Source organism: Coturnix japonica, chromosome 1 (assembly GCF_054131305.1).
Source record: "Coturnix japonica strain WE chromosome 1, WE-NBRP24, whole genome shotgun sequence".
Taxonomy (NCBI): Eukaryota; Metazoa; Chordata; class Aves; order Galliformes; family Phasianidae; genus Coturnix; species Coturnix japonica.
In genome coordinates, this window is record NC_140663.1 from 52,373,984 (window position 1) to 52,400,239 (window position 26,256).

Genomic DNA, 26,256 nt, shown 5'->3' on the forward strand with positions numbered 1-26,256 from the left:
TTCCTTCCTTCCTTCCTTCCTTCCTTCCTTCCTTCCTTCCTTCCTTCCTTCCTTCCTTCCTTCCTTCCTTCCTTCCTTCCTTCCTTCCTTCCTTCCTTCCTTCCTTCCTTCCTTCCTTCCTTCCTTCCTTCCTTCCTTCCTTCCTTCCTTCCTTCCTTCCTTCCTTCCTTCCTTCCTTCCTTCCTTCCTTCCTTCCTTCCTTCCTTCCTTCCTTCCTTCCTTCCTTCCTTCCTTCCTTCCTTCCTTCCTTCCTTCCTTCCTTCCTTCCTTCCTTCCTTCCTTCCTTCCTTCCTTCCTTCCTTCCTTCCTTCCTTCCTTCCTTCCTTCCTTCCTTCCTTCCTTCCTTCCTTCCTTCCTTCCTTCCTTCCTTCCTTCCTTCCTTCCTTCCTTCCTTCCTTCCTTCCTTCCTTCCTTCCTTCCTTCCTTCCTTCCTTCCTTCCTTCCTTCCTTCCTTCCTTCCTTCCTTCCTTCCTTCCTTCCTTCCTTCCTTCCTTCCTTCCTTCCTTCCTTCCTTCCTTCCTTCCTTCCTTCCTTCCTTCCTTCCTTCCTTCCTTCCTTCCTTCCTTCCTTCCTTCCTTCCTTCCTTCCTTCCTTCCTTCCTTCCTTCCTTCCTTCCTTCCTTCCTTCCTTCCTTCCTTCCTTCCTTCCTTCCTTCCTTCCTTCCTTCCTTCCTTCCTTCCTTCCTTCCTTCCTTCCTTCCTTCCTTCCTTCCTTCCTCTGTTAGAAAGACAGAAATGATCATCTTGACTACAAAGAATGCATGGTTTAGAATGAATTTAGCCAATCAGCCAAAATATTGTTAAAGGCTTGTGACTAAAGTATCTCTTTTTAGTGGCCATTTGCTGTCCACCTACATGTGCAAACTGGCTGAACTATGGTGTTGTGTGTTGATAGCAAAAAATGTGCTGTTTCATTCTTGAAGCAGAAGACTCGTGTCACAACTGGTTTTTAAAATGACATTATTATTGTGGATGATATCATACTGACTATGGGTATAGGAGAGGCAGATAGTGTTCCTTAAGTTCCCTACTACCCCACTCTCAGTGGATACTGAAATAATGAGTAGCTTAAATACACTAACTACTGCTTGATTAATGAATCTCCACAATATTATTACTTTGTTTTCCATGGGATTGTGCTTATATGAAGATGAGAAATCCTAAGAAACAGCTTAATCTTTAGGTATTGGCTTTTGCTGTTTTCATTGCTTCCATCTTATTGAATCCTTTAAGCTTTGCATTCAATTGAATGCGAAGTCAACAGGAATTTAAAGAGTTCTTAAAAGATTTCTGAAGTTATAGCATTACTAATCGCTTTTCAAAGTAAGTCCTTTTGGAGTCATTCCACCTCACAGGATAATATGCTGAGAAATTCATTTCTGTAACGTCTGTTGGGTAACTTTGCCTTCTGCATGGCTGGCGGTTATCTCTGGCTGCTTGTCTCAGTCTCTCCTCACAAAGTTGTGTGTTGATTTATTTATCGCTCATTTACAAATGGTGCCTAATGGTCATTGTTGCCAACTGAAACTTCTGGTGCACCTTGTAACAGTAATCATACAGTAAGGATAAATGAGCACCTCATGTTCTCCAGTGGCAGAGCAGAACAGAGTCTCAGAGATGGTCACCATCTTGGGCTAACTACTGTAATGCCTGAATAAGCTCATTTCCCTCACCAGCTGTTCACTGAATGGAAAAGAGAGTCACATGCTGCATGATTCTTTCATGGCCTTACATGTGATTTCAGGGAGAGTTCCAAAATATATTTAGATTGACACTAATGCAACTGGAATTAAGTATCCAAACAATTGCTGCTTTTCCCCTCCAGATCTTGTCCCCAGTTACTGTGGATAGAAACAGTGATATATAATCCCAGAGACCATTCATCATAACAGCATCAAAGAATATATCTGTATATGAGGGGAGTGGAGGGGCAGCGCTGAGCTCTGCTCTCAGAGACAGGGACAGGGCCTGAGGAAATGGCATGGAGCTGTGTCATGGGAGGGGCAGCTGGGGGTCAGGGACAGGGTCTGCACCACAGGACAGTGGGCATGGAAAGGGCTCCCAAGGGCAGTGGGCACAGCACCAAGTGCTGGAGTTCAAGGAGAGTTTGGACAGTGCTCTCAGAAATAGGTTTGGATTTTGGTTGAACTTGCAAGGAGCCAGAAGGACTGAATGATCCTTGCTGGTCCTATCCAACTCAGGATATTCTATGATTCTGTGAAACTCTGGGTAAAGTGACTTGAGTTTTCAAGCCTTACAGACAGTGGATCACTTAATTCCTGCCTGAAAAACTGTACTTGCTATTTTTCCTGCAAGATATTTATGTGATGTGTCACCATCACATTGATATGAATTGTGCATAGGCCATTGCAGTCACGGAGCGTTCAGATGTGGAAAAGTTATTCCCCGCTACAACATGCTTCTTTTCTTGGAAGACAACTGATTGATAAGGATAGATGGAGAAGAACAAAGATTGTCAAAATGTCATTTTGATCACATGCAGTAGACATGACATACTTGTAGACAAACACTTGTCAAGATCATTTTCAGAGTGACAGCATGGAGGAATTTTAAGGGCTAGATGTGAAGGGGGATAATGAACTATCTTTACAGGAGCTCTTCCCAAGCACAGCATAGAGGACAGAGGAAAGAACACAGCATAGTTCCGGAGGTTTTATAAAGGTTAATGGATTTCTTAAACAATACAACAGACTTCTACAAGCAGAAGTAGTCATCAGTGAGAAATCAACATAAACGTTTTGTTTTCTTAGAAAAGAAAAATAAAAAAGATTGATTTTCTGTTAATGCAGTGGTCTGTCCAACCTGAAATGAAACATTTCATTCCCGGGTAGCTTAGAAAGAAAAGCTGAGAAAAAATAAGCATGGTGACAGTTTCTTCATCTTCACCCCTTTTTTACTTACCCCTGTCTTTAGCCAGTGGTGGGTACAGGGCACCAAGACGAATTTCCCCTTTTTCTTAAGGATTCCAAATCCATCTTGCCCCAAACAAGATTGTAGCCTATCAATGAAGGCCATGTTGCCTTGAGGCAGAATGCTATGATTTCATTATGTTAATGTTTTCCTGAACAAAACTAAATATTCTTTGTGGCAGGGACTGCCATGATTGCCTTCATCTTAACTGAAGAGCTGCAAGGCTGGCCCTTTCAGTCATGTCTATGGATGATCCCTGTCAGCACCCTGAATCCCCATACTGCTCCATGTCTGTGTTCAGTATCCCCACAGCACCATCCTGTTCATGCTAGCAGCCATTTCAGGAGGGACCCAGGCTGAAATGCTTATCTGATGTTGGCCATGGCCACATTTCCACAAGACAGCGTGGAGTACATATTGCCATGCACTACTGGGCAGGTAGACATGGTCTATGCTGAAGAACAATTCACACTCAAGACTTCCTTTGCTGTGCATCCCTGAGCTCAGTTAGTCCCTAACCCCTGAGAATGGGCTAGAAACTGATCAGCTTGAGTAGGAAAGTAAATCTAGATTTGATCAGTCACAGATAATTACTCCTAATTAAAATCCAGAACAGCCATTCTCTCTCTTTAATACAAGCACAGAAGTTGTGTATATAACATAAAATAGCCACATATACCCATTTATATACTGCAGTCACTAGGATACTCATGTGAAATGGCATACCCCAACAAACCTACTGCTTGGATTCAGAATGGAAAATTGGAAAGTGGCCTCGTGCCTCTCTGGGCATGTTACAGGGTGTTCAAAGTGAATATTCTTCAGTCTTAACTTCCATGAACAGGTCTACCTTTTGTATAGAAGCTGAGCCACAATGCAAGCAAGGCCCCAGGGCTGAAAGCAGAACACTTGCCTGGGCCTGGTTCTCTGTACTAGAGATGTCCCACCCAGCCCTCATTCAGCATTTTCTGTTGGGTAGTAGTTATATTCAGAGAGAAACAAGAGAAGAGAACAAGTCTGTATCTATTACACTCTAGGTTTAAATATCCTCCAAAATCCTCTGTCATTCAGCTCCTTGAACATATTATTAATGATGGCAGCAATTACCCCTTTCATTCTCTTGATTAAACAGAGGGAAGGAGGTAGAAGAAAAGATGAGAGACGGAAAACTCCAGATGCTGTCGACACCAATATCTGGTTCCACCAGAGAATCTGAACACTGAAGCAATGATGAATTACAGTGGGGTCCCCACGGCAATCCAGATTGCAATCATAATACTGTTGAGGAAGAATAAGGGCTAGCATTCATTAACATGGATAGCAAATGAATTTATGGTAATTTCCACTGGTCTTTTCAAAGCACATGAATACATCTGTAAGAAATTAAGATGACACATCAGTGTAACTCGTTCATTAATAAAGCCTACTACTGCACATTTGTTGCAAAATTTGTTGCAACTGTTAGCAGAGGTTTTTAATTCCATTACTGTACTTTATTAAATCCATAACCCAGATCTCTCTGTTAGAAGACTATGAGTTGATCTACATAATATTACATAGGTGATTTAATTACTAGTTCAAACTTACTTTGGGGTGGAAACTGGAATTCTTTGGTTTCTTTCAGGCATATAAGTATATTATAATTCTGAATACGTACAAGAGAATTAGACTCACCCTATTTTCTCTATGGCTATACATTAATTAATTTTCCTTTAAAAAATGCTATCAAAAGACCACTCCATGAGTGAGGGAGGAGAAAGAACAATATTAGGAAAGCAAACCTTAAACAAAGGAAAAAAAAGGACTACACTATGATGGGGTCAGTACAGTCACTGCTGTATTCCAAATGAGTATGTAGTCACTACTTGCTCAAATTTAAAGGCAGACTGACAGGATGAAACCTAATCAATGGCACAGATGAGCAGAATTTATGACTTCTGATGTGAGCAATAGAATCACAGAATCACAAAATGGTTTGAGTTGAAAGGGAACTTAAAGATCACCTGGTTCCAACTCCTGCGCCATGGGCAGGGCTGCCACCCAGCAGCTCAGCTGCCCAGGGCCCCATCCGAACTGTCCCTGAACACTCCAGGGATGGGGCACCACAGCTTCTCTAGGCAGCTGTGCCAGGGCCTCGCCGCCCTTATAATGAAGAGTATCTTCTGTACTCCCTGTTTAAGTCTCCCTACATATCTTTCCTTTAGGCCCTCTTTAAATATTGGAAGAGAACCCATTTATCTTGTATTACAAAACATGAATTTATTCGCTGCTAATCTACGTAGCATAGCTTCCATTGGACCATGCATATCAACTTTGCATGCACATGCAACACTTTGAAGTATACCTTATAAAAATCTTGCTACTGCAAAAAACCCAAGCTGTGTATTTACACATCTCTTTGCAAACATGCCAAGTGTTTGAAATAGAAGGCCTGAATCAGAAAACAGCACAGAGGCATTTCCATGTGTGAGATCCACGAGATGCTGTGAAGAGCATCCCTTGCCCCTCTCCAGTGCTCTGTTTTGGCACCTCATTAAGCCAATTGAAACAAAATGTTGAAGCCCAGATTATTCTTCTCTCTTCATGGCTGCAACGTCAATACAGGCTGTTGCAGAGCTTCAGATCAGAGACCGTTATAGCCTGAATTTCAGCAAAGTTCAACATCTATCTGCTTGTTCTTCAGATCTCCACAAGGGCCTGAATTAATTGCACATACAACAGAAAACACAGTAATAATATATGTGAGGGATTTCATGCTTGTGATGCACAGATATTTTCCTGTGAAGTGGCACAGAGTATGGCACCAGGTTATCCTAAAGGGGAAGCTGTAGCTTCCTTAGCTGCTTCATTAAGTCTGCTCACACAAACACAAGCAAATGTTTCCAGGACTGTGGTCTCAATTACTACACTAGAAATAAACACCTATTAAACAGTAAAGCCTGTCTCTTAAAACAAAAGGGTTTAATTTTTCTTATACATAGTAAGAAAAGAGAGAAGTTATAAAGCCTTAGCACACACTCAAGAAGCATGTCATCATAAACTCAGTGTTTCATGAGCTACAAGGGAAAACATAAGCAAAGGCAACATTAATTTAAAACAGCAGGGCATTATGATGACTACAGACTAAGAACTAAGTTTGTCCATAAACCAACGACAAAGTTGCAGTTTCTTTTTATGTCACTGGATTAGCATAACCGAACAGATTTATGTACATTGCTGGAAGCCAACACAGAAACATTTGGAAGATATTCTGTGAAAACGAAGAGAAGAATCAGAATGTTTCTCTTTGAACCTTTGAGACAGCTACAAATATTTGTGTTGTTATTTGTTCTGTAGTTTTTCTAGCAGTAATCAAGCACCGCCTCAGCTATCAGGAGGATGCTGGTAGAAAAGGCTGTAAGTCTAGTCGCTGGTGGGCTGCTGCTCAGCACAAGCATTCAGCTCTGACCAGGTGTGCATGGCTCTAGAGCAATCCTTTCTGCAGTTCTGAGTTGTTCTTCTAAAGCAGAAGCAAAGGTATTAATCCTGATCTCGATAATCCTTTACCAACTGCAGGAACCTCACTTGCTAACCAAGATAATCTGTCTCCTCACCTGTGCTGACACTGGTGTCATCTGCTCTACAGTTTGGATTCAGACGACCAAGGGTGATCAGAGAACAAAGTGACAGTGGTTTTTATAAAACTCAAGCTCCTTTGTGAAATCAAATCTTTGTCATCTTTTTCTTTCTCATGAGTCCCTTCAAACTTTATGCCCAAATCTTCTTTTAAAAGTTGTTGAAACATGCAACACTGGTAGAAAACTAAAAACTAAAACCAATGAATGTCTAAACTCATTTTAGGAAGGGAAAAAAAGCACACCCAAACCCATCAACGTTATGCATGAGGCCAGAGGAAGCAAACAGCAACGTACGTGGTCCTGAACCAGGCCTGTGTGTCTCAATAGTCCAAAACTCTGCCTGTTTTCCAGGATTGGTGTTTACTGAATTCTTATGCCCTGGCACCAGGAGACTTCATCTCAAGCAGGTTGCACAGCGACTGGGATTTTTAATGACCAATAAATTATCTACTGCTTTGGAAAAGCCTGTTATCATATTTAATTTGACAGCCCCATGCAGAGTGAATTCCATAGACACAAAACAAATGTCAGGCCTCCAGACAAGCACACGTTTCCCCAGATGCAAAATAGACACTCACCAGTTCCTCTTTTAGGACGATGGAAAAATCTAATCCCTCTAAATGATGTAAACCAAACAAAGAATGAAGGCTTAAAGTTTCAGCGTTTATTTTTAACAAGGAAAGCACAAACCACACTCCTGCTCTCACATCTGCTTTCTAATTTTCTTTTTTGCTTTTGAATGATATGTCGTGCAACTATTTTAGGATCTGCTCCTGAGTGCCCGCAGCTGGCACAGCATGTGGGGAATGGTAGGTGCTCATTTCTCCTCAGGGCTGATGCCTCCTAAATGCTGCCTGTGCTCCTGTGTAGAGACGTGGGCTCGTCTTTTCCAATCCGACTTTTATTTACTTTTGCATTGAGAAGGACAGAGGGGGGAGAGCTATTTCTTTTACTCACCTTGTATCTCATTCACACTGGGGCTGGAACAGAAACATGAGAGGAACGTCCACTGGACTTTAAGTGCTTTTGAGCTCACATTGGTTCGCAACTGTTATTCACGTACCTTAACATCGCTGCATAGTTTAATAAACGTGGAAGCAAGAGTTATCCGGTAAATTTTGTCCCGTCGCTTCAGAGCTTTATCCCTGGCTCTGAGCTCTCGAGAGGACTGATGCAACAATGCTTTCCTTTGCCATAACGCAGGATGGGGAGCACGGAGGAAGAGCACCGTATGAAGAAGGTTGACAGAAGGAGGTTTAAGGAAACGGCCTCACTGTCACTTTGCTGTTTTGTAAGGACTGGGAGAGACTGCCTGGCTTTAGACAGTCACACAGGGTGCAGGGAGGTACTGCAGAGCAAGCGACAGGGAAGGAAAGGCAGCGCCGGAGACTCTCTCGCAGAGGCACCGCGCTGCCGGCAGGGGGCGCTGCAGCACCGCTGGCGGAGGGCACCGCGGGAGCCGCCGCCGCCGCCGTGCGGGCGGGGTGTCCGCATTGTGCGGCCGCGCCGCTGCCTCCGGCGGGTGGCCCGGGGCCGGGCCGGGCCGGGCCGCACCTCCCTCGCTCGCTGAGCGCCACGGCGCAGCCCGGCATCGCGAGGAGGTGAGCAACGAGTGGGCGGCTGCGGCGTGGGGCGCGCGGAGCTGGGGAGCGGCGGGGCCGGGCGGGGCGGCACCTGCCGGGAGCGCTGCGGGGAGCGGAGCAGCCCGGAGTCACGGGCGGGCGGTGTTGGAGCGGTGCGTGGTCGTATCGTTGTTACAGCTGCCGGCGGGGCGCGGGGAGACGTGCCGCAGCGCAGCCCGGCAGCGGCGGGTCCCGGACCCGCGCTCGGGAGAGGGAGAGCCCCGTGTCCCTTTCCCACCGCCTCGGCGCTCGGCTGTGCCTTGCTTCGGAGCAGGTAATAGTAAGCGAGAGTTTGCTTTGCCGCTGTAAGAATTAACAGCTAACGAGGGCATCCTAGCGCAGCGACAAGCCTTCGTAACGATAAAGTTCTCCGCGGTTGTAAAAGCAGCCTGAGCGCTCCAGGTTGTGCTCGGGGCTGAGGGGTCACCGTTGCCGTGTTTTGCACGATGTCGGAGAGTGCTTTACAAGGACAGGCGGCTTTAAGTGTGTTACTGCCCGGCTCTGAGAAATGAAGGCAGCGAGGAAGGAGCAGGTGACTTGCTCAAGGTCACGCAGCAAAGCCATTGATTCCCACGGGGCCCGATGGAAGCGTGTTGCCAGGTGTCTGGCATCCTCTCTCTAGCCCCATTCCTTTGCTGAATGTGCGTGTGTGAGCTGAGGCAGCTCAAACACTGGAGCACCGAACTCCTGGATATGGATTTGTTTAGGAGAAGGGGCAAGGTACAAGTGCTCAGGGCTTTTAAACAACTGCTGCTGAGTAATTGAAACCTTTCTGGAATTTGAGGGCTCTAGGACAGATCAGCTGTCTGCAGGCTTTGCTAGTCAATGGTTGTAGCTTTTAAATAGAAAACTAAGTTGTCAGAGTTAAGGCAGGTACAAACAACTGATGCCTACGGGGGCAAAAAGAATAAGGAGCCCTACCTGGAGCTCTGAGGTAGACACTTCGGGTTCAATAGGTACCTTTGTCAGCATTACAGTGTCAGCATGAAACAAACAGCGAGAGCTGGAAAGCTGAAGGTAGATTTTACTTAACGGTGCCAAATGTGTCAGTGGTGTTACTGCAATGCTTAAGGCTGGAGCGCAGCACCGTTGGCATGACTTATAAATCACACGGGGGAGTGGTGAGGAAGCGCCTGGCTCCTTGTAGCTCCATCCTCGTGGTGTTCATCCCCAGGCACTGCACTGACGTCAGGATGACACGGTGAGGCCGAAGACAGGATCTGGGAACGCTCCTTCTGCTTCAGTTTTGATAATCAAGTGAATTTGTTGACACTCCGTTCCTCCAGCATGGCTAAGAGTGCAGAAGTGAAGCTGGCGATCTTTGGTCGAGCCGGCGTGGGCAAATCAGGTATGTCCCCTGTCTGCTTTTTCTTCTGCTTGTCAGCAGGTAACGTTTTGCTCCATACAAAGTCTTTGTGCAGTAGGACAGCTGGGTACTTACTCTTGTCAGAGAGGGCAGGATAATGCCAGGGCTTCTCTCTTTTGCTTTCCCCTCTTTTGTCTCCAGGATTTCCAAAATTAAAGTTCTTTTGTTGCTTTTACATAGAAGACTGGAAACTTCACACCCAAACTCCATCCTACTTCTCATTAAGGCAAGATTCCTCTTTTCCATGGGAACAGAGAGAATCTGTATTATTCGGGTTGTCCCTTTAGAACCTGTGCTAGATTAAGGTATTATGTTTCTTACTTACATTATTTATATAGCAATCTGCCCAAGATCAGATTCTCTGTTAAGTGTCAGATGGCTTCTGATAGGTGTTTATTGCTGTACTTTGTGTTGATTTCAGTGGAGCATTTTGAGTTCGGCACCTGAAAGGATCTTTATTTTCAGCATTCTATTGGATTTACATGTTTACCAGGAAATCAAGAAGTGTGATGTGTTAGGTTTGCTTTGAGAGAGACCTTTTGAGAAATAAGGAAAGCCTGGAGATTTCATATGATAGAAACACAAGGGGGAGGCATAAATGTTAAAAATCCTTTTGTGCTGACAGCCCTTCCCTTGGTGAGATAAATGAGAGCAGTGCTAGGGTTGCATGCTTCCTCGGGCAGTTCGATGGTGTTGCATTAACTTGGCAGCTCAAGGACCACGTTCACGTGTCCTTGCACTGAAGGATGAAGAAATAGGAAGATCTCATGCTTCTGTGCCAGCTTGGGAATTGTAAGGTGTTTCTTATTGTTAGGGAAACCTGCACGAGAGAAGCCAGGAGTGGGACCTACTTTCAAAGAGCATTAGGCTGACTCCCAACTGCTGTCAGCCAGCTCCATTTCCCCAAGGTCACTTTTATGTTGGAAGTGTTGTCGAGGTTGTGTCCCACAAGCTGCTATTATGGTTTAGTTAGCTTGGGAAGCAGTTTATGAAAGTATGTTTACCCTGAAGGTCTTTTTAGCGGCAAGCTATCAGTGAAGGAGTTCTGTCAGCCTTCAGGAAAAAAGGCGTATATGAGGCAGAGGTCATTAGAGATTACACCACTTACACAAAGCCAGCACAGATTAAATTCTACCCGTTTGAATAAAATACCTGAGGGAATGCTGTTAATATACTGGGATACGTTTAAACTGTGCCTTCTCTCCTGTTGCCCTCACCCCTGCCACACCTTGTTCCCACATACTTTATGAGCTGGAAATGCTTTCATAAATCTGCTGCTGTATTTTGCTACTCCCTCCAGGTTTTGCAAGTAACTTTAGTGGTTCTTTGGTTCAACTTGTACTTGGTTGATGATTTCAGTAGTTGTCCGGTCTTTTGGATGGATTCAAAACAATGCAAGGGGACCTTGCAATGTTTTCAGGAATACTGGAACACTAAAAATGTCTCCACACCCTGATCTCAGAATCATTAAGCCTGGAAAAACCCACTAGAGGTCAACTAGTTCAACTGTCCACCTACCATCACTATTGCCCACTAAACCATGCCCCTTAATACAATATCTATCCATGTGTTTCTTGGACACCTCCAGGGACCGTGACTTCACCACCCCCCTGGACAGCCTGTTCCAATGCAACATCAGTCTCTGCCAGAAGAAATTGTTTCTAATATCCAATCTGAATCCATGGGAGCAACTTGAAGCCATTCCCTCTTGTCCAGTTGCTGTTACTTGGGAGAAGAGGCCAACCCCCGCTTTGCCACAACCTCCTTTTAGAGAGCCGTGAAGTCTCCCCTGAGCCTCCTCTTCTCCAGACTAAATCCCAGTTCCCTCAGCCACTCCTCATAGGACTTGTGCTCTGATGACCCTACCCATCTGAGAGCTTATATTTCAAAATGCAAAGCTGCCAATTAGGTTCAAGTGCCTCACCAGCAAAAGATCAACAAAAAAACATTCATTTTTTTTATGTTCAAAATGTTTTTCTGTAGTCCTGGAACTGAGTGGGAGATTGTTTTTAATGCACATCTATTAAATATCCTAGTTTCAGAGTCCTTCCTTTTTCTTTTTCTTTTTATTTCCCCTCTCTTTCCCTTTGAGATGCAGAGAGTTATTACATAAAACATGACTAAGGTCCCCTCTTTTTGATTGTGACCACGCATGTGAAGCTGTGTGGAAATGAAGGCACAAATATGTGGGCAGCACAACAAAGGTGAATTTAAGGGGGTGGGGAAGCTCTGAAGCGTTATCAGCCACCCCTACAGAGCAGCAACTGCATCCCAGAATTTCCATCTTGCTTATGAAAAACTCTCTTGTACGTTCCCATAAAAGGATCCAGTTTCAACAGCTCAGCCAATTCCAGAGCAATAGTGGGTGGCTGGCAGTGGTGGTGTCTGAAAGTACCTATTTGGTTGTAGCCAACAGTAGCAACATGTAAGCTGTTAGACCTTCGTTGAAAGCAGAGCTGGACACTAAGTAGTCTCCAGATAGCTGGATTTGGCAGATAAGTATCCTACTATATTAATGCTTTTGTTTCGGAGTCCCCATGTAATTTCCTATCAATGACAGTACTCTGTAATGCATTGTAGAGATGGTGTCCTGTGGCTATAGGTTACTAGCATGGGCTTGGCTAGACAGCTGAAAGATAAGCCAGACTCTAGAAGCAAGAATGCAAGACGGGACACTGGACCAGACTAGATATCTATTATGAAAAGGAGACTGATGAAAAGGAGACACTCGGTGATAAATAAGGTCACTGTAATTGCCAGATAGTCATGCCAAAATATGGTTGCTGGCCTGCTTTCTTGGCTCATCTTTGCTTGCTGAGGAAGAGCCAGGCATTTGGTCCTTAATCTGCAAGTGGCTTCACCACTTCACAGCGTCTGTGAAGTTACAGACACATACTGTAATTCCTTTCCCAGTTCTTGAGTAGGACTTTGGATCAGTGAATCAAAGCAGTTAACGATGAAAGAAGTACTATGCTGGGATGAGACACATGGAGAATTATAGCTGTCCTTCATGCACCACAAAAGTCAATTTAGTTGTTATCCATACTGAGGGGCAGTGAACATCCTAATCTTGTTATTAATGCTACACATCTGTTTAATAAAGTGCAAGGCTCCTTGTTCTGCTAAGAACTCCTTTCCGATTAATCCAACTCTCTCACCCGGGAGGGAGCTGCAAACCCAATGTTCCCAACCAGAATGCTGTTCACAAGTCAGAGGAGTGAGAGCATCCCAAAGAATGAATCCTGAAGTTACAGCCAAGGAAAATAAACCTTTTTTCCCCCCCTACTTTCTTGTTTCTTATCAAGTTTCCATAGTTCAAAGGTTTTGAAAACAAACCAGGGAACAGCAAGTCCGAGTGTCAGCGTTTACTGTTCTCCTCCTTTTCGTTGCCTCCCCGCTGTCAGCAGCGGGCCAGTAGAATTAACTGATCAACTCAGACACCCTGCTTTTGTATTTAATGTAGACCTAAACCTTTCAAAGAGAAACAGAAGAGTGAACCAACTCAGAAGGGCAACTAAGAGTGCTCTATTAAAGCAGTCAGACCTGAATTAGACTAAGCTGGAAATCAGCTTGGGTTTCTCCTGGGTGAGTTCACCAGGTACAAGCATTCCAGCTCAACCCACTCTTTTTCAGGGGATTGGATGCTTCATTCTCCCTGTTTTTACTGTGTAAATGTTGCATAAATGTTGCTTTTAAAGGAGCTGAAAAGAACTCATGAGGAACTCTGAGCCAAGGAGCACTTTGCTGCTGCTTCACTCAGGAAGAAGGAGCAGAGCTCTGCGGTTGGGAAGGGGCATTACTTAGCCCTGCTATAGATAATGGGGTACTTCCTCCTCAATTGGGCTAGAATCAAGTGGTGCTGAGTTACTTTTTAAGTTCTTTATGTCCAAGAGGAGCTCGGAGGGAGCGGAGAATTAAAACTGATGTGAATTGCTTAAACACCGCTATTTAAATTGTTCTTCTATTGAATCCTACAGCTTCATTCCTATGGTAACAAAAGCTAGAATTTCCTAAATAGCTCCTTTTAAAAATACAGAAGTAACAATTAATGAAGACTTAAAGGCCTTGTTCTCTCATGTCATCACAAGGTACAGTATGTGCCCAGAAAGCTGCAGAGGAGTGAAAATGTATTAACTAGGAAAGAAAAGAAGGGCATGTACTGGATAGCAGCATGGCTGATGCTTTTCCAACTCATAACTCAGTTGACTGTGAATGCTCAAAATATCACTGCTTAGAAGCCCTTACATTTTGGCCAAAAAAGAGAGAATGTCCAGCTGTGGCATGTGCTATCCAACTTGATTTTTTGCTCAGTATGTGCCAGGCTAAACACTTCAAGTCTGTGCATTGCATGAATGGTGCGGTGCACTCAGCTACGGGCTGATGCACTTCTCATCTGTCTGGGCAGTCTGTACAGCTGCAGCTCTGCTATTTGACATGGAAATACATATGGCTTCCATGGCTGCTTGAGCAGGATGGAAAATACTAAAACCTCCACCAACTCCCTGGCAAATATGTGCCTGCTTATCTGCAGCCACAGGAACCCTTTTCTTGTGGAATAAGGTGCCTAAGACACAGGGCTTCTGTTGCCTTTAGAGGCAATAAAGGCTCAGTTCTTTCCATTTGATTGATAAAGTGGCATCAGCAAACAGCACTGTGCAAAGAGCCAGTCCCATCACAGAAATGAAGGTTTCACCTGCCTCAGTCTTTCTAGCATCTGTTGGAAATGTTGTGAACAAACAGATTTCTGTGTTGGCTTACCCTATGTTCCTTGTCTAACCCAGGATGGGGAACATACCTGGAGAAAGATACCTAGGTTTAGAAGTTCCTACCGAACAATGTGAGCAAAGCCAAGTGAGAGACACCTAAAACGAATCTGAAAGGAAAACTACCACAAAAGCTTTAAAGTTCATGCTATACCAACTGATGGTGGTTTCTTACCATTAAGCACACAAACACATCATTAGAAGCAGGTAATACTGCAAACAATTAGTTGCAGCAACATAAAACCTGTCTACCCTTCCATTCAGTGGATGGCACTGATGCCTGTATTGGGACGATGAGCTCTGGGTTTCTGAGTTTGTGGATCTAACATATAAGCCATTGTCACCCATGAATGTGTGTTCCTAGTCATGCTAACAAGGACAGGACCTGCTTTTGGAGTGGCCCCAGCACATCTAGTTTGGGGGCCTGGCATTAACCAAGCGGAGGGCGCTAGTGGGATCAGCAGTAACCATGAGCACCACTAATGTGTTTCTTGGAGAAGCCACACTAGTGATACCACACAGATATGAACATTTAGTCAGCAGCTGTTCATCAGTCAGTCTGTTGTGGATTTTCTTGAAGCTGCTGTTGTTGCTGCTTCTCCATTCTCTTCAGTTCTAACACCAGCAACCTGGGCTAGATACAGACACACTTGCTGTAATGGGCAAGATGGTTTGCTTGTATCTGTTGCCACCTCCCTTTTCTCTGCTTCTCTCTCTGTACTTCACTGTAGCCTTGTCCTTGGTGTAAGAAGCATTCATACTCTGCTTTGCTTGACTTTCAATCTCCTTTCTGGCTAACGATCAAATAATAAAACCTAGAAATTCTAACCAAAAGCCAGCATTGTTCATTCAAGCATAGCTGTGTTCCCCGTTCCATCTCAATTAACTAAATCTGACATTGGCCCTACCTGCATCCCCTCAGAGCAGCTGGTGGCAGCTGTTTGAGCTAAGCCTACTCCTGCTGTTCTTTGTTTCTGCTTAGGTTGGGCTAAATATAGCCTGCAGTTTGATTGCTGGGGAGGGGATGCCAGGATTCAAGATTTATATGTGCAGCACAGCTTTCTCTCTAGGCTGCAGTCAACCACCTCCTGCAGTGCTTGCCTTGGTAAGATAGCCATCTTACCCACTTCTGTCTCCAGTAGTCATTGGCAAAGGCAACAGAAGAGCTTCCTATTGGAGTCCGAGGCATCCTTTGCCTGCTTACTGTGAAGCATGGCAGTGCTTTGATCACTCTGCAATTCACCACAGAGTCGCTAAACGCACTGACATCTCCCAGACTGCTGACCCTGATTATTTTCAGAAATTCTAAGTTCACCCTTCCCCAAATTGATTCCATATTTCTCAGTGTCTGCATTCCCTGCTTACCTCTTGCTTGGCATATACTTTTTCTTTCACTTCCCCTCAGCTGTTACCCTTTCTTCTCTTCTTGCCTGTCCTAATATCTGTTCCTTGATTCTTGTGTACGAACTCTTCTGCTTTGTACTTTTCAGTTGTCTTTTTGTGCTTACAGCTGTCTTTTCAACCTTGTGTACTGCTTCCTCCAATCTCTATTTCTTATCTCCAGCTCCTCCACTTCTGTTTACTGATGTTGCCAGTAAACAACAATGGCTCAGGGTACGAGATCCAGATGAGCAGACCTGGCAGCAGTGATGTGGCAAAGGACGACCACTCTGAAGAGGTTCCTGCTGTCCTAGAAGCCATTTTCTAGCCTGATTTTTTCTTTTTTTTGGATGCTCCCAGCATTGACTGCTTCAGAGACTTGTAATACAAGGCCAGTTTCATGCATCTTAAAAGAGTCAAGCGTGTGACTTTACATAGCTAGCCTCAATCATAGGAGTGGGTACATCTACCTATTTTGGCTTAACAGAAGAACAATCAAAAGTCTGTATTTCCCAAGCAGACTTTATTTTTTCTGCATATGTCTTTATGCCACCCTTGCACCTTTGTTTTTACAACACTCAAATATATAAGTATACTAGAAATGAACCCTGCCCAGAAGTGGGAGAATGTACAAAGTGCTTTAGGGTTCAGCTGAGCTGTGGTTGCAGTGCTACCTGCTGTTGACCGGAGTTTTACATGTTGTTAGCACACCCCTGGCAGGGGCTCCTACACTGGTGAACAGGAGCATAGGGAAAATAATGCAAGTCTGATGGGGGCAGGTGAGCTGCAGCTTTGTCTGGAGCCCTGTCGGTTTGAGAGGAGGTCTGTCACTTACTTCTGTGCTCTTTGTAGCCAGCTCTCAGTGAGAGGGTCAGCTTCACATCCATGACAGAGCTACACGTCTGCTCACCACGTCTGAAGGGACGGCTGTTTCAACCAGCGTTTCTGTCCATTTGCTTCAGATTAAGCCAGCTCCCCTAGTTGCACTGCCTCATACTTCTTCCTGGGGTCAGAAAAATAACTGAGAAAGGACATCTGCTTCTATAACCTTTTCATAAAATTCTGAATGGGAAAAGTACTTTTTCTGCTTGTTTCCCACCAGGTAGAGCATTCACACTGGTGGAGTCAGTCAGAGGCTGTTAGAGTTTTTAATGGATTTGCCATGTAGGTGTTGGGAAGTGCCATACGTTACAGCAGTGATGCTGTAGATAACTCATTCTGTGCTTATAGCACGAAAAGATGAATGGCAAGAGAAACATGAAGCCCTGGGGAAGGAAGTAGTAGATATATTAAACATATGTGTGGCTTTAAAATGCCATAGAAATTGGCTGGAGTCAGAGGCTGCCTTTCCAGAAATGTTAGACAGTAGTCTGCGTGCAGGAAAGTGAGAGAATATGTTGAAAACATCAAGCCTGGCTTTGAAAGCACAAGAAGCTCTGGGTGTTCACAGGTTGTTTTGCTGCTGCCATTCAGGGGTCAGCAGAAGGGAAGCTGAAGACAAGCAAAAGCAGAAGCCTGGGGCAGTGAGGCATTATCGTATGGGAACTGTTTAGATAGACAGCTTGAAAAGTTTTCAGGCTGGGAGGATGCAGTCAGGGAGTGCATGGGATACGCTTTCCCAGGGAGTAAATTTCTTTAGCATTTGAACAGTACTTCAGCTTTCCAGCAGGCTGTGGGAACAAGGGCTGGCACTGTGACCCTCCTGCAAAGAATGCCACTATGACTATCCTCAAGTGGCCAATATAGACACTGAGGTGAAGGAAGAAGGAGCCTGATAGCCTTTAGTCACAAAGGGGATTGAGATTTTGTCCATGCGCGTTGCCAAAGCTTCCTTCTATGGTTCATCCTGTGAGCCAGGACTGCAGACACCCAGCATGTAACAGCTCCCAGGCAGGCAGCCATTCTGAAGGGCGTGAGCCCTGCTGCATCTTTGTGACCCTTGATGGCTCATCATTAATTACTGACAGCATTAAATAAGGCATTGAGAATGTGTATTTTCAAGAGGCGTATTTTAGCAAAATTGGCAATCCTGTTTTTCACTTCTTATCCAGCAAGGATTACTTTCATTTTGACCTACAGGACCACAAGCATAACAGACCTTCTCTCTACCCTTCACACAATACTTTATTTGCTATCCAGTTCTAAATATGCAACTAGGATAAAATCTGTCAATGTTGGAAAACCCTACTCAGGAGACCTTCTCCTCTGTTAGAACAGCAAGGCCTACGGCATTTGTCAGCAGCTTATCCCTATGCCTGCCATGGGAAACAAAAATCCTGCTCCCCACAACAGCGGAATCCAGTTATAGAGAGCTGTCGACTGTGATCTTTTCCTGACCCACACAGCTATTGACCCATGCCCCTGAGGAGCTTTACAAGTGAGAACTTTTGAGTCCTACATTCAGAGCAGAAAAGTGCAAGAAGGAGCATAGAAGCCAAAAAATTAGAGCAGACTATTTATTTCTTCACTGAAATAGAGCTGCAGAATAAATAAAAATGTATTGGAGAGTCACCACAGAAGAATGTGGTATTAGACCCTTGGGGAGCTGCAGCAGGAAAAAGAAACAACAAAAACCTTCACACTCTGCAAAAAAGGGGGGCATGAAGTATCACCTGCCAAAACAAACACTTTGTATTAACCAAACTCAGTGGCAGAATCAGTGACGCCAAGCACTACTGCTTAACCCAACTGGATGCTTGAGGTTACATACACTGGAATTAGTTCTGCTCCAAGCTGAATTCCAACATGAAATAATTTAACAGTGATTCACAGCCTGAGTGTGTTCCACAAGTCTGTATCTCCTAGATCAATTTCCAGGCCAAATTTTAGCAAATTTATCATCAATTAAGAAAAGTTTGCCTTATCTAAAGAGAGCATGTCGGGTCACAAAAGATTACCAAAGAGCAGTAGAGAAGAACGTCAGCATCCTTGTTTATATATATATCTGTTTAGAGAGATGTCCTTCAAGGCCTTGTGGTCTTCCACTTGTTCTGGCAGTGGATGCCTGCTTACCCCAGCTAAGGATCCACACAAGTTTGTTCACAAAGCAGGAAGTGTGAAGGGGGGTACCAACTTCTTTGCTTTGCTGTGCCCACACAAGCACCTTTCCCACTTTTGCCACAAAAGTTGCTGGGGAAGTGGCCTTGTTTCCTGTTTGTAGTCAGCAAATTCACTAAAATGGATTGAGAGCAATTCCTTTTTGTATCTTGGCAAGTGTGCCCCACATCCATTCCTGCTGTTCAGTTATTTAGGTTCACATTGCTGATTAAATGACAAGAACTGGGAAAATGGCAATTTTCCTACATGGATGCATACCCTTAAGAGCAGGAAACCTGCTACTGAAAAGCCATAGACAGAAAAGTTGAGGACAAGAGACAGTTTTATCCAGAGCACATCTTACTGGATTTCAGTTGACAAATATTCACATATCACAGAATGTCTTGGGTTGGAAAGACCACCCAGTTTCAATCCCACTGCCGTGGGCAGGGTTGCCACCCAGCAGCTCAGGCTGCCCAGAGCCCCATCCAGCCTGGTCCTGAGTGCCTCCAGGGATGAGGCACCCACAGCTTCTCTGGGTAATGCAGTCATGTCCTGTTGATGACTTTGTGACTAAAGAAATGGCTGTGAATAATCCAGCCAGAGGCCAGTGATGAGTTGAAGTTGGACACAGAAGGAAAATAACTGAAATTGAACAGAAGGAAATCCAAGCTTTTCAGATAAGATATGGAAAACATAAATCAAAATTGCCCCATGGAAATCTCAAATATGTGCATCTCATGCAAGAAGCTTCCTTCATTAGTGTTCAGTTTAATTAAATCAGTCTCTTTCACCATCCTCTACCATGCATTCTTGATAATCACTTTGCTAAGCATGAAAATTATTATTTTAAACATACTTAGTATAACTGTTTTCTTTACAAGCTTTCTACTTATGATCTAACATGAGACTTCTGGGCTTTGACTCAGCAGCACCGAGGTGGAAAGGAGTTCATGTAGTGCTCAGTAAATGTGAGACAAGAGACAGGCCGTGGAAAATGCAGAATGAACCTAGGAGTTCTTAAAGGAGTTTCTTAAGTTTCAGCACCTTGCAGGTAGGAAGTATCATAGTTTACCTGTGGGAAGTCTCTAAAGCCAGCTGAGCAAAGATTCGGTACCATAAAGACTACTCAGAATATTCAGTATCACAAAGACTATATGTATTCAGGCGCTGTATCTCATATCTCACCTCATATTAGGTTGTTTGTGAATTGTCACTTTCTGTTCATTACCATTAGTGCTTAGCAAAGGTTAAAATGCTTTTGTGTTTTATGGATAACAAGACACAGAACACTGAAGACAGTCTTCACAGTTTCAAGCATGGGCAGGCTGACATAATCGTGTTTTAAAAGTAATAAGTCATTATGCAATTCCAGGATTGCTCTGTTTACTTTAATAGTTGACTTTAAGGAGATAGAGTTATGTATTTCTGTGACATTCTAAAGACTTATTTCATGTGGCACTTCAGAATAGTTTGATCCTGCTGATTGCAAAAGTACTTTCAGAGCCTAAATTGTTCTGCTCAGAAAAGAGGGGTTTCCAAGGCCGTGGTGAACTCAGGAAGCTCAGGGCATCAACAGTGTGCTAACTCAGCAGTAGTTTAGCACATGAGTCTCTACCATAGTGGAAACCTACACAGCTTCTGAGTTGCCCTAGAGATGACCCTGGAGAAGTCTCCCATGCATTTGGGGATAAAAATAATGCAGTGGGGTTTGGTAGGTTTTTCTGCTTGTTTGCTGTGGTGTTGGATGTTTTGTTGTTGTTAGTTGTTTATTTGTTTTCTTTATATTAAGGCTAATACATCAGTTTTTCTCTGCCTTCAGACAAATTCAAGCCTCATTTCCTACTGGGCTCTGAGCCCCCTGACCAGCAAGGCCAGTGGTGGTGCTTGACCCAAGAGATCCAGGTTTAATTCCTGCAATCAGACTGCTTAGACTGCTGGCCTCCAGCTTTGTTATTTAAAGAGCTGGAAGAAGTGCATGGCATTGCTGGGTCACTATGCTAGGGAGGACTACTTCTTGTACAGTAACTGTTTTATCTTTAGTTTATCCCTATACCTCTCACATAAAGGATAACCATTGCTATTAAGCTTCATCAGTTAGGGCATCTTTTTGGCACAGGATAGGAGATTGTGATGAAGGCAATGTTATTAAATGCCTTCATATACTCATCACTCAAGGATTTTGGTGATGTACTTGTACATGTTCAAATAATCTCAACCTCAGCACAATGTCCTAACTGCTAATTCTAAAAAAATAAATGAAAATAAACCCTATCATCCTGAAGATTTATGGCACACAGAAGTAGTAAAATAACAGCCAGTGTTATTTATCCACTTATTGTAGAAGAACGTCAGCCAGCTGTATCTCCAGAAGCCAAGTCATATCACTCTCTCAGCTTGCGCACTTGAAAGAACTCTGTTGCCTAAATATTGTCTCACAGGTAGTGTGTACTTGCTACAACAGCTCAGTATTAAATGACCCAGAGAAACTCTGGATGTCACAAACAAGAGATACGTATATGATGTTTCTCTACTCTTGGAAAGTCATTGCAGTGCTCCCTTGCAACAGAACTCATCCAATTTTAGGTAAGTCACGAACCTCTCAGGATTCTGTTCCCCAGTGGCAAGCATTTTATGTCCTTCGTTGCAAGGGTGTCATAGTGAATGAGTGCATAACTCTTATTGAATTGAAAATTATTGTTTTGTTGATTATATTCTTTTTTTTTCCTTGTGCTTAATTACATTTTTTCCTCCACTTTTCCCCTTGAGCTAAATCTCACTTCTGTAGATCACGCTCCTCTCCTCTGGACAGCTATTCTGAGTAGAGTTTGCATTCTATTTATCTCATTATTCCTATATGCTATTTAGACACATGGAGCCCTGTCTTCATTTTATAAAGCAAATGGTTTTCATAGTACAGTTCTGAAATCTTTTTATGGTATTAAGGAAAAGCAAAATTTAAATTACTTATGTTAAATAAATATGCGTAACTTCATGGCACTGAGGTGAAAACATTAGCTGAGTCAATGTTTGGATTGTGCTACCAGGGTGTTGATGAGAACTAGTGAATTTCCTGCATTTGGACTCATTAAAGTCAATAGCATAATTTGTGCAGGAGTGGCTTATTTGCAAATATAGAGATTAACAGGAGTAGGTGGAATAGCAGAATACAGATACAATCTCTTCTGTAAATTCACATTCAGATTCATGAACAAAGATACAGAGCTTTCTGCTGACTCATGCCTACATGAGTACTTTTACCTCTGGCTGGGGTGGAAGATTTGAAAGCACAGTGAAGAAGACACTAAGGACTGGCACAGAGGAGATCCTGCACACAGGAAGGACATGGGAACTTAAATGCAGAAGGTTTTGAAGGAAATTATGGGAAATTAAGGGCTTAAATTAATTCAAGATGCCACAAAATGTTGGATTAAATCTTGTACAGCACCTTGAACAAGTGCTGTGTCCCTCAGACAGCGGGAGGCTGATAAGCAGGTAACACGTTGTTTCAGACATTCTGAACTGCTGTTTGTTGGTTCTACTGCTCCTGCACTGTTTTCTTATCCTTTGAACAAATAATCTGCTAGGAAGGTCTCTGTTTAGAGGCGGTCCTCCAGAGTCAGAAACAGCTCTGGGAGAATTGAAAAATGGAGGTTTCAAAGCTCCATTTACTGAGGGAAGGGTGAGAAAGTAGGCATTTTCTATGTTTTGTTTGCTTGTTTTTTATCTCTTGATTAAGATCATTTTACCTCAGCCTTAGCTACTCTATGGACTTGAACAAGACTTCTTATCAAGGATAACTCACAATGATTTGCAATGAAACTTTAAATTTTTTAATTTTTTAATTTTGGTCTCCTCTGAATTGCCATCTTTACTTGGTTTCCATAGCAGCACTTCCAGAATTAAGAAGTACTAACAGACATCTGGGGATCAATCCAAATGCTGTGAAAGTCAGTGGAAAAGCACATTTTTATTTCTTTGAAGCAAGTCCTTGGAAAGCTGGGTCAGTTGTTCCTCAGATTACATCCCGCTGCCCCATTTTGGCACTTCCAAGCAGGAAAGCGGTAGCCTGGGGAGTCCACCCACCCAACCAGCACTAGTAGACTCATCCTCAGAGAGTTGTGTACCGAATTCAGAGGCAAAGGGCCATTTAAAGGCAAGTATTATAAGGGCTATGTTGTAGGCCCCAGGAAAAATGTGGCATGCTTCTCAGCCACAGGTGCTGCATTGTTTCACATGCAGAATTTAGGACATTTGCTGTAAATCTGGTAAAGTTGTAGTTCAGACCTCTTTTCTACGCCTGCCTTACAACAGCAAGACACTGCAAATAGCACAGTAGTGACATTCCTTTGCAGTAATCCTGTTCAGAAGCACGTGTTTCACGTACTGAGAACAGGCATTCAAAGACATGGAGAAACTGATACCAAGCTGATAGTTGTGCTGGAGTTCAACTCAGGCATCTCCAGCTCAATCTACAGCCTGACTCCTCTAACTGAGGACTCTTCCTGCTGTTAATGTGGTTTAAGCTATCACCATCAGCACATCAGAAGTTTTTTCTGTTGCAGAAATGCAGATTTACCATAATCTACTGGCCTTTGTATCCCGGATAAATAAGCCTCTAGTAGAGTGCTTCTTATCATGGGACCAAAAGGATATGATCAGCAAAACATGAAGTGTGAGTGACAGCGATATTGTACTTCTAGATGAGCTTGTCTCAGATAGCAGTGGAAGAAAGGGGTGGTTCATTGAGAGGTTTTGCACTTACCATAATGAGGAGACACCAAAGTTATTAGCATGCAAAACATCAGGGTCACATATTTAGTAAGCTGCTTCAACATGCTGAGCTCAGTAAGTGAAAGCGGGGCAGCTGCTGCACTGCTTTCTCAAAGGGTGTCATCTATCAAGCTGAGCCTCAGGTTTCAGTCTGACAGGTGGAGCTGGAAGCAAGTCTGCTTTTGTTGTCATTGCAGTTTTTTAAATGCTTGGAGAAGTAATACTGCCACTTCCAGGAAACATAGGTTGTGTCTATATGGAAAAATATTCTTGCAGCCACTTTACACAGGTATTGTAGTATCACTATTCCTCAGAGCAGGAACTCAACACATAACAAAGAGGGTTGGCATATCAACAATGGCACGCTCTTCTATTTGGTATACTTCTGTTCAGTTGCAAGCCAGTGCCTTGAAGTCCTCAGTGGTGTTTCATGAATTGGAACTAGGAATTAAAGTTTCCACTTGATAGGAGAAACATTCCAGCTTGTGTTACAGGACCATCTTTCTTCTTAAGGGACCATGCAAGAAAAAAAGTGAGCATGCTGGCATTATTGCCTTTTCCTTTTTGCTGGTCCAGAAGCATTGTGAAGAGCATGGGAGGCAAAAGTCCCAAGAAATAAAAAGCAAACAGCAACTTGGGATTAAAATTGCCTCTCCATTAGTTGAACTAAACCAGATTTGTCTCAGGAAATAGTTCTGGAAACTACTGCCAGCTACTGTCCCAGCCTCAAAGGTTGGTGGCAAAATTTCAGTCACTTCATCTCATCTGTCTCTTTGCACAGTAGTGCAAGCCTACACCTCTATGCTCTTCTTTTATATCCAGTGTAACCAGAATGCTAGAATGTTCTAGCACCATCAGACTGTGTAAAAAGTCAGTCTCCCTCCTGCTTAGCTCTGTTTAAGTACTAGAAGGCTGCAATGAAGTTTAATTAGAGCCTGCTCTTCTCCACACTGAAGAAGCCCATCTCCATTAACCTTTCTTTATAGGAGAGACACTCTAGGCATCCCCATATCTGAACCTGCTCCACATCTTTCTTGTGCTTGAGGCCCTAGGCCTGGACACTGTACTACAGGTAGGCAGAGTAGAGGGGGATAATTACCTCCCTTGCACTGCTGGCGACCTCTCTTTTGATGCAACCCAGATTATAATTGGCCTTCAGGCTGCAAGTGCACATTGCTGGCTCATGTCCTGCTTTACATCCACCAGAACTCCAAGTCCTCCTCTGTAGGGCTGCTCTCAATAGGTTCTCATCTCAGTCCATACACATAACTGAAATTGCTGCAACCCAAGTGCGACATCTTCCACTTGGCTTTGGTGAACCTCATTAAGTTCTTACGGGCTCACATTTCAAGCTTGTTCAAATCCCTTTGGGGGTTATCCCCCCTTCTATTGTGTCAACTGTACAACTCAGCTTGGTGTCATCAGCAAACTTGCTGAGGGTGCACTCAGTCTCACTATCTAGGTCACTGATAAAAATGTTAAAGAACATTGGTCTCAAGACAGACCTCTGGGAGACACCACTCATCACCAGCTTCATCTGGACATAGGATCATTCAGCACAACCCTCTGGCTGTGACCATTCAGCCAGTTTCTTTTCAACTGGATAGTCCAACCTTCAAATTCATCTATATCCAACCTAGAAATAAGGATGTCTCCTCGAACCATATTTTTCTACCTATTTCAATTCAGAGATCAGTTTCTTGTGGCCTTGGTGATTTTTATTTTTATTTTTTTTTAATCTGTTTATCTGAAGGAGGCTTTTTTAGTGCAGGGCTGGAATGCAACATTCAGAGGAGGTCAGAGAGCAGCCTTAAAAGTAGTTGCAAGATGCTGAAAACACACATGCAATTGCAAGCCCAGCTGCCATTTTATGGGCATTAAATTAATTCTAGGTTTTGACCCAAACTAGGTGCTTGTGATTCTTTAAGCTACCAGATAACTCAAGTCTCTCCCCCAGGATTTAGCACTAACAGCAGGGAAGGCACTTCTGTTGAGCTTCAGACTCCAGTTTGTGCTATCTCAGTCGATGAGGATAGGGCATTCAGTGCAGTCAGATCTGGCAGTCAGATCAGCTTGGCAGCACACTGTTATTTGGCTTTGGGATGATTTTATAGCCAGCTTCACAGCAGCGAGTGCAGCAATGCAATGAATCCTATAAATTAAGCTCATCTGATGGATTTTCAGTGGCTTTGTTTAGACTGGGGGTGAAAAGCATCCCACTCCCAAAGCTCAATATGTTTACCACTGACACAAGGCACTATTTAACACCACTAGCACAGTTTTGACTAGGAATTTATGTAGAAAATACACATACTGTGTAGGGACACAACACAGATGGGTGTGCAACTCAACAGTGAAAAGGGGTTATATTCAGCATTAACTAACTCAAGCCAGAGCCCTACTGCATGACAGCCAGACAGGGTGTCTCTTCTGCTGTGTGTGTATTTTAACCCACATACAACCAGTGAATGAAACAAGTGTTCTGCTGTTTATTTACAGCTGAAAGAAGCTGTAGGGAAAGCAGTTCATATCACAGTGCCTTCAGTGTCATAGTCACTCAGATAGTTCAGCTCAGCTTCTTTTAAAAGTCATGTTTTCTTCTCTCTATCCTCAGTTCCACCACTCTTTAATTTCCACTTTGACAAGGTTTTTCTACCCTGCTTGAAATCACTAGAAAGAAAATGTGTTGTCTTATTGTGAATAAAGCCAATTTCACAGGCCCCTGAGTATCGAGTAATTTTTGGACAAAGACCTTAACTTCTAGTTTAT

At 43.6% G+C, this 26,256-nt stretch overlaps 1 protein-coding gene across 4 annotated transcripts in view; it reads left to right on the top strand.

Moving 5' to 3' along the window:
- Positions 1-8,008: 8,008 nt before the first annotated feature.
- Positions 8,009-26,256, top strand: part of LOC107314892 (ras-related and estrogen-regulated growth inhibitor) — a 104,958-nt gene continuing 86,710 nt past the window's right edge. The window contains exons 1-2 of one of the 4 annotated variants that reach the window (XM_015864681.3): positions 8,009-8,148; positions 9,344-9,517. In XM_015864681.3, coding sequence (XP_015720167.1) covers positions 9,457-9,517 — 61 coding nt within the window. In that variant the 5' untranslated portion in view covers positions 8,009-8,148; positions 9,344-9,456. Of the gene's footprint in view, positions 8,149-8,254; positions 8,444-9,343; positions 9,518-26,256 lie in introns of those variants that run through there. The other 3 variants (XM_032445231.2, XM_015864691.3, XM_085520162.1) reach the window with 3 other exon arrangements.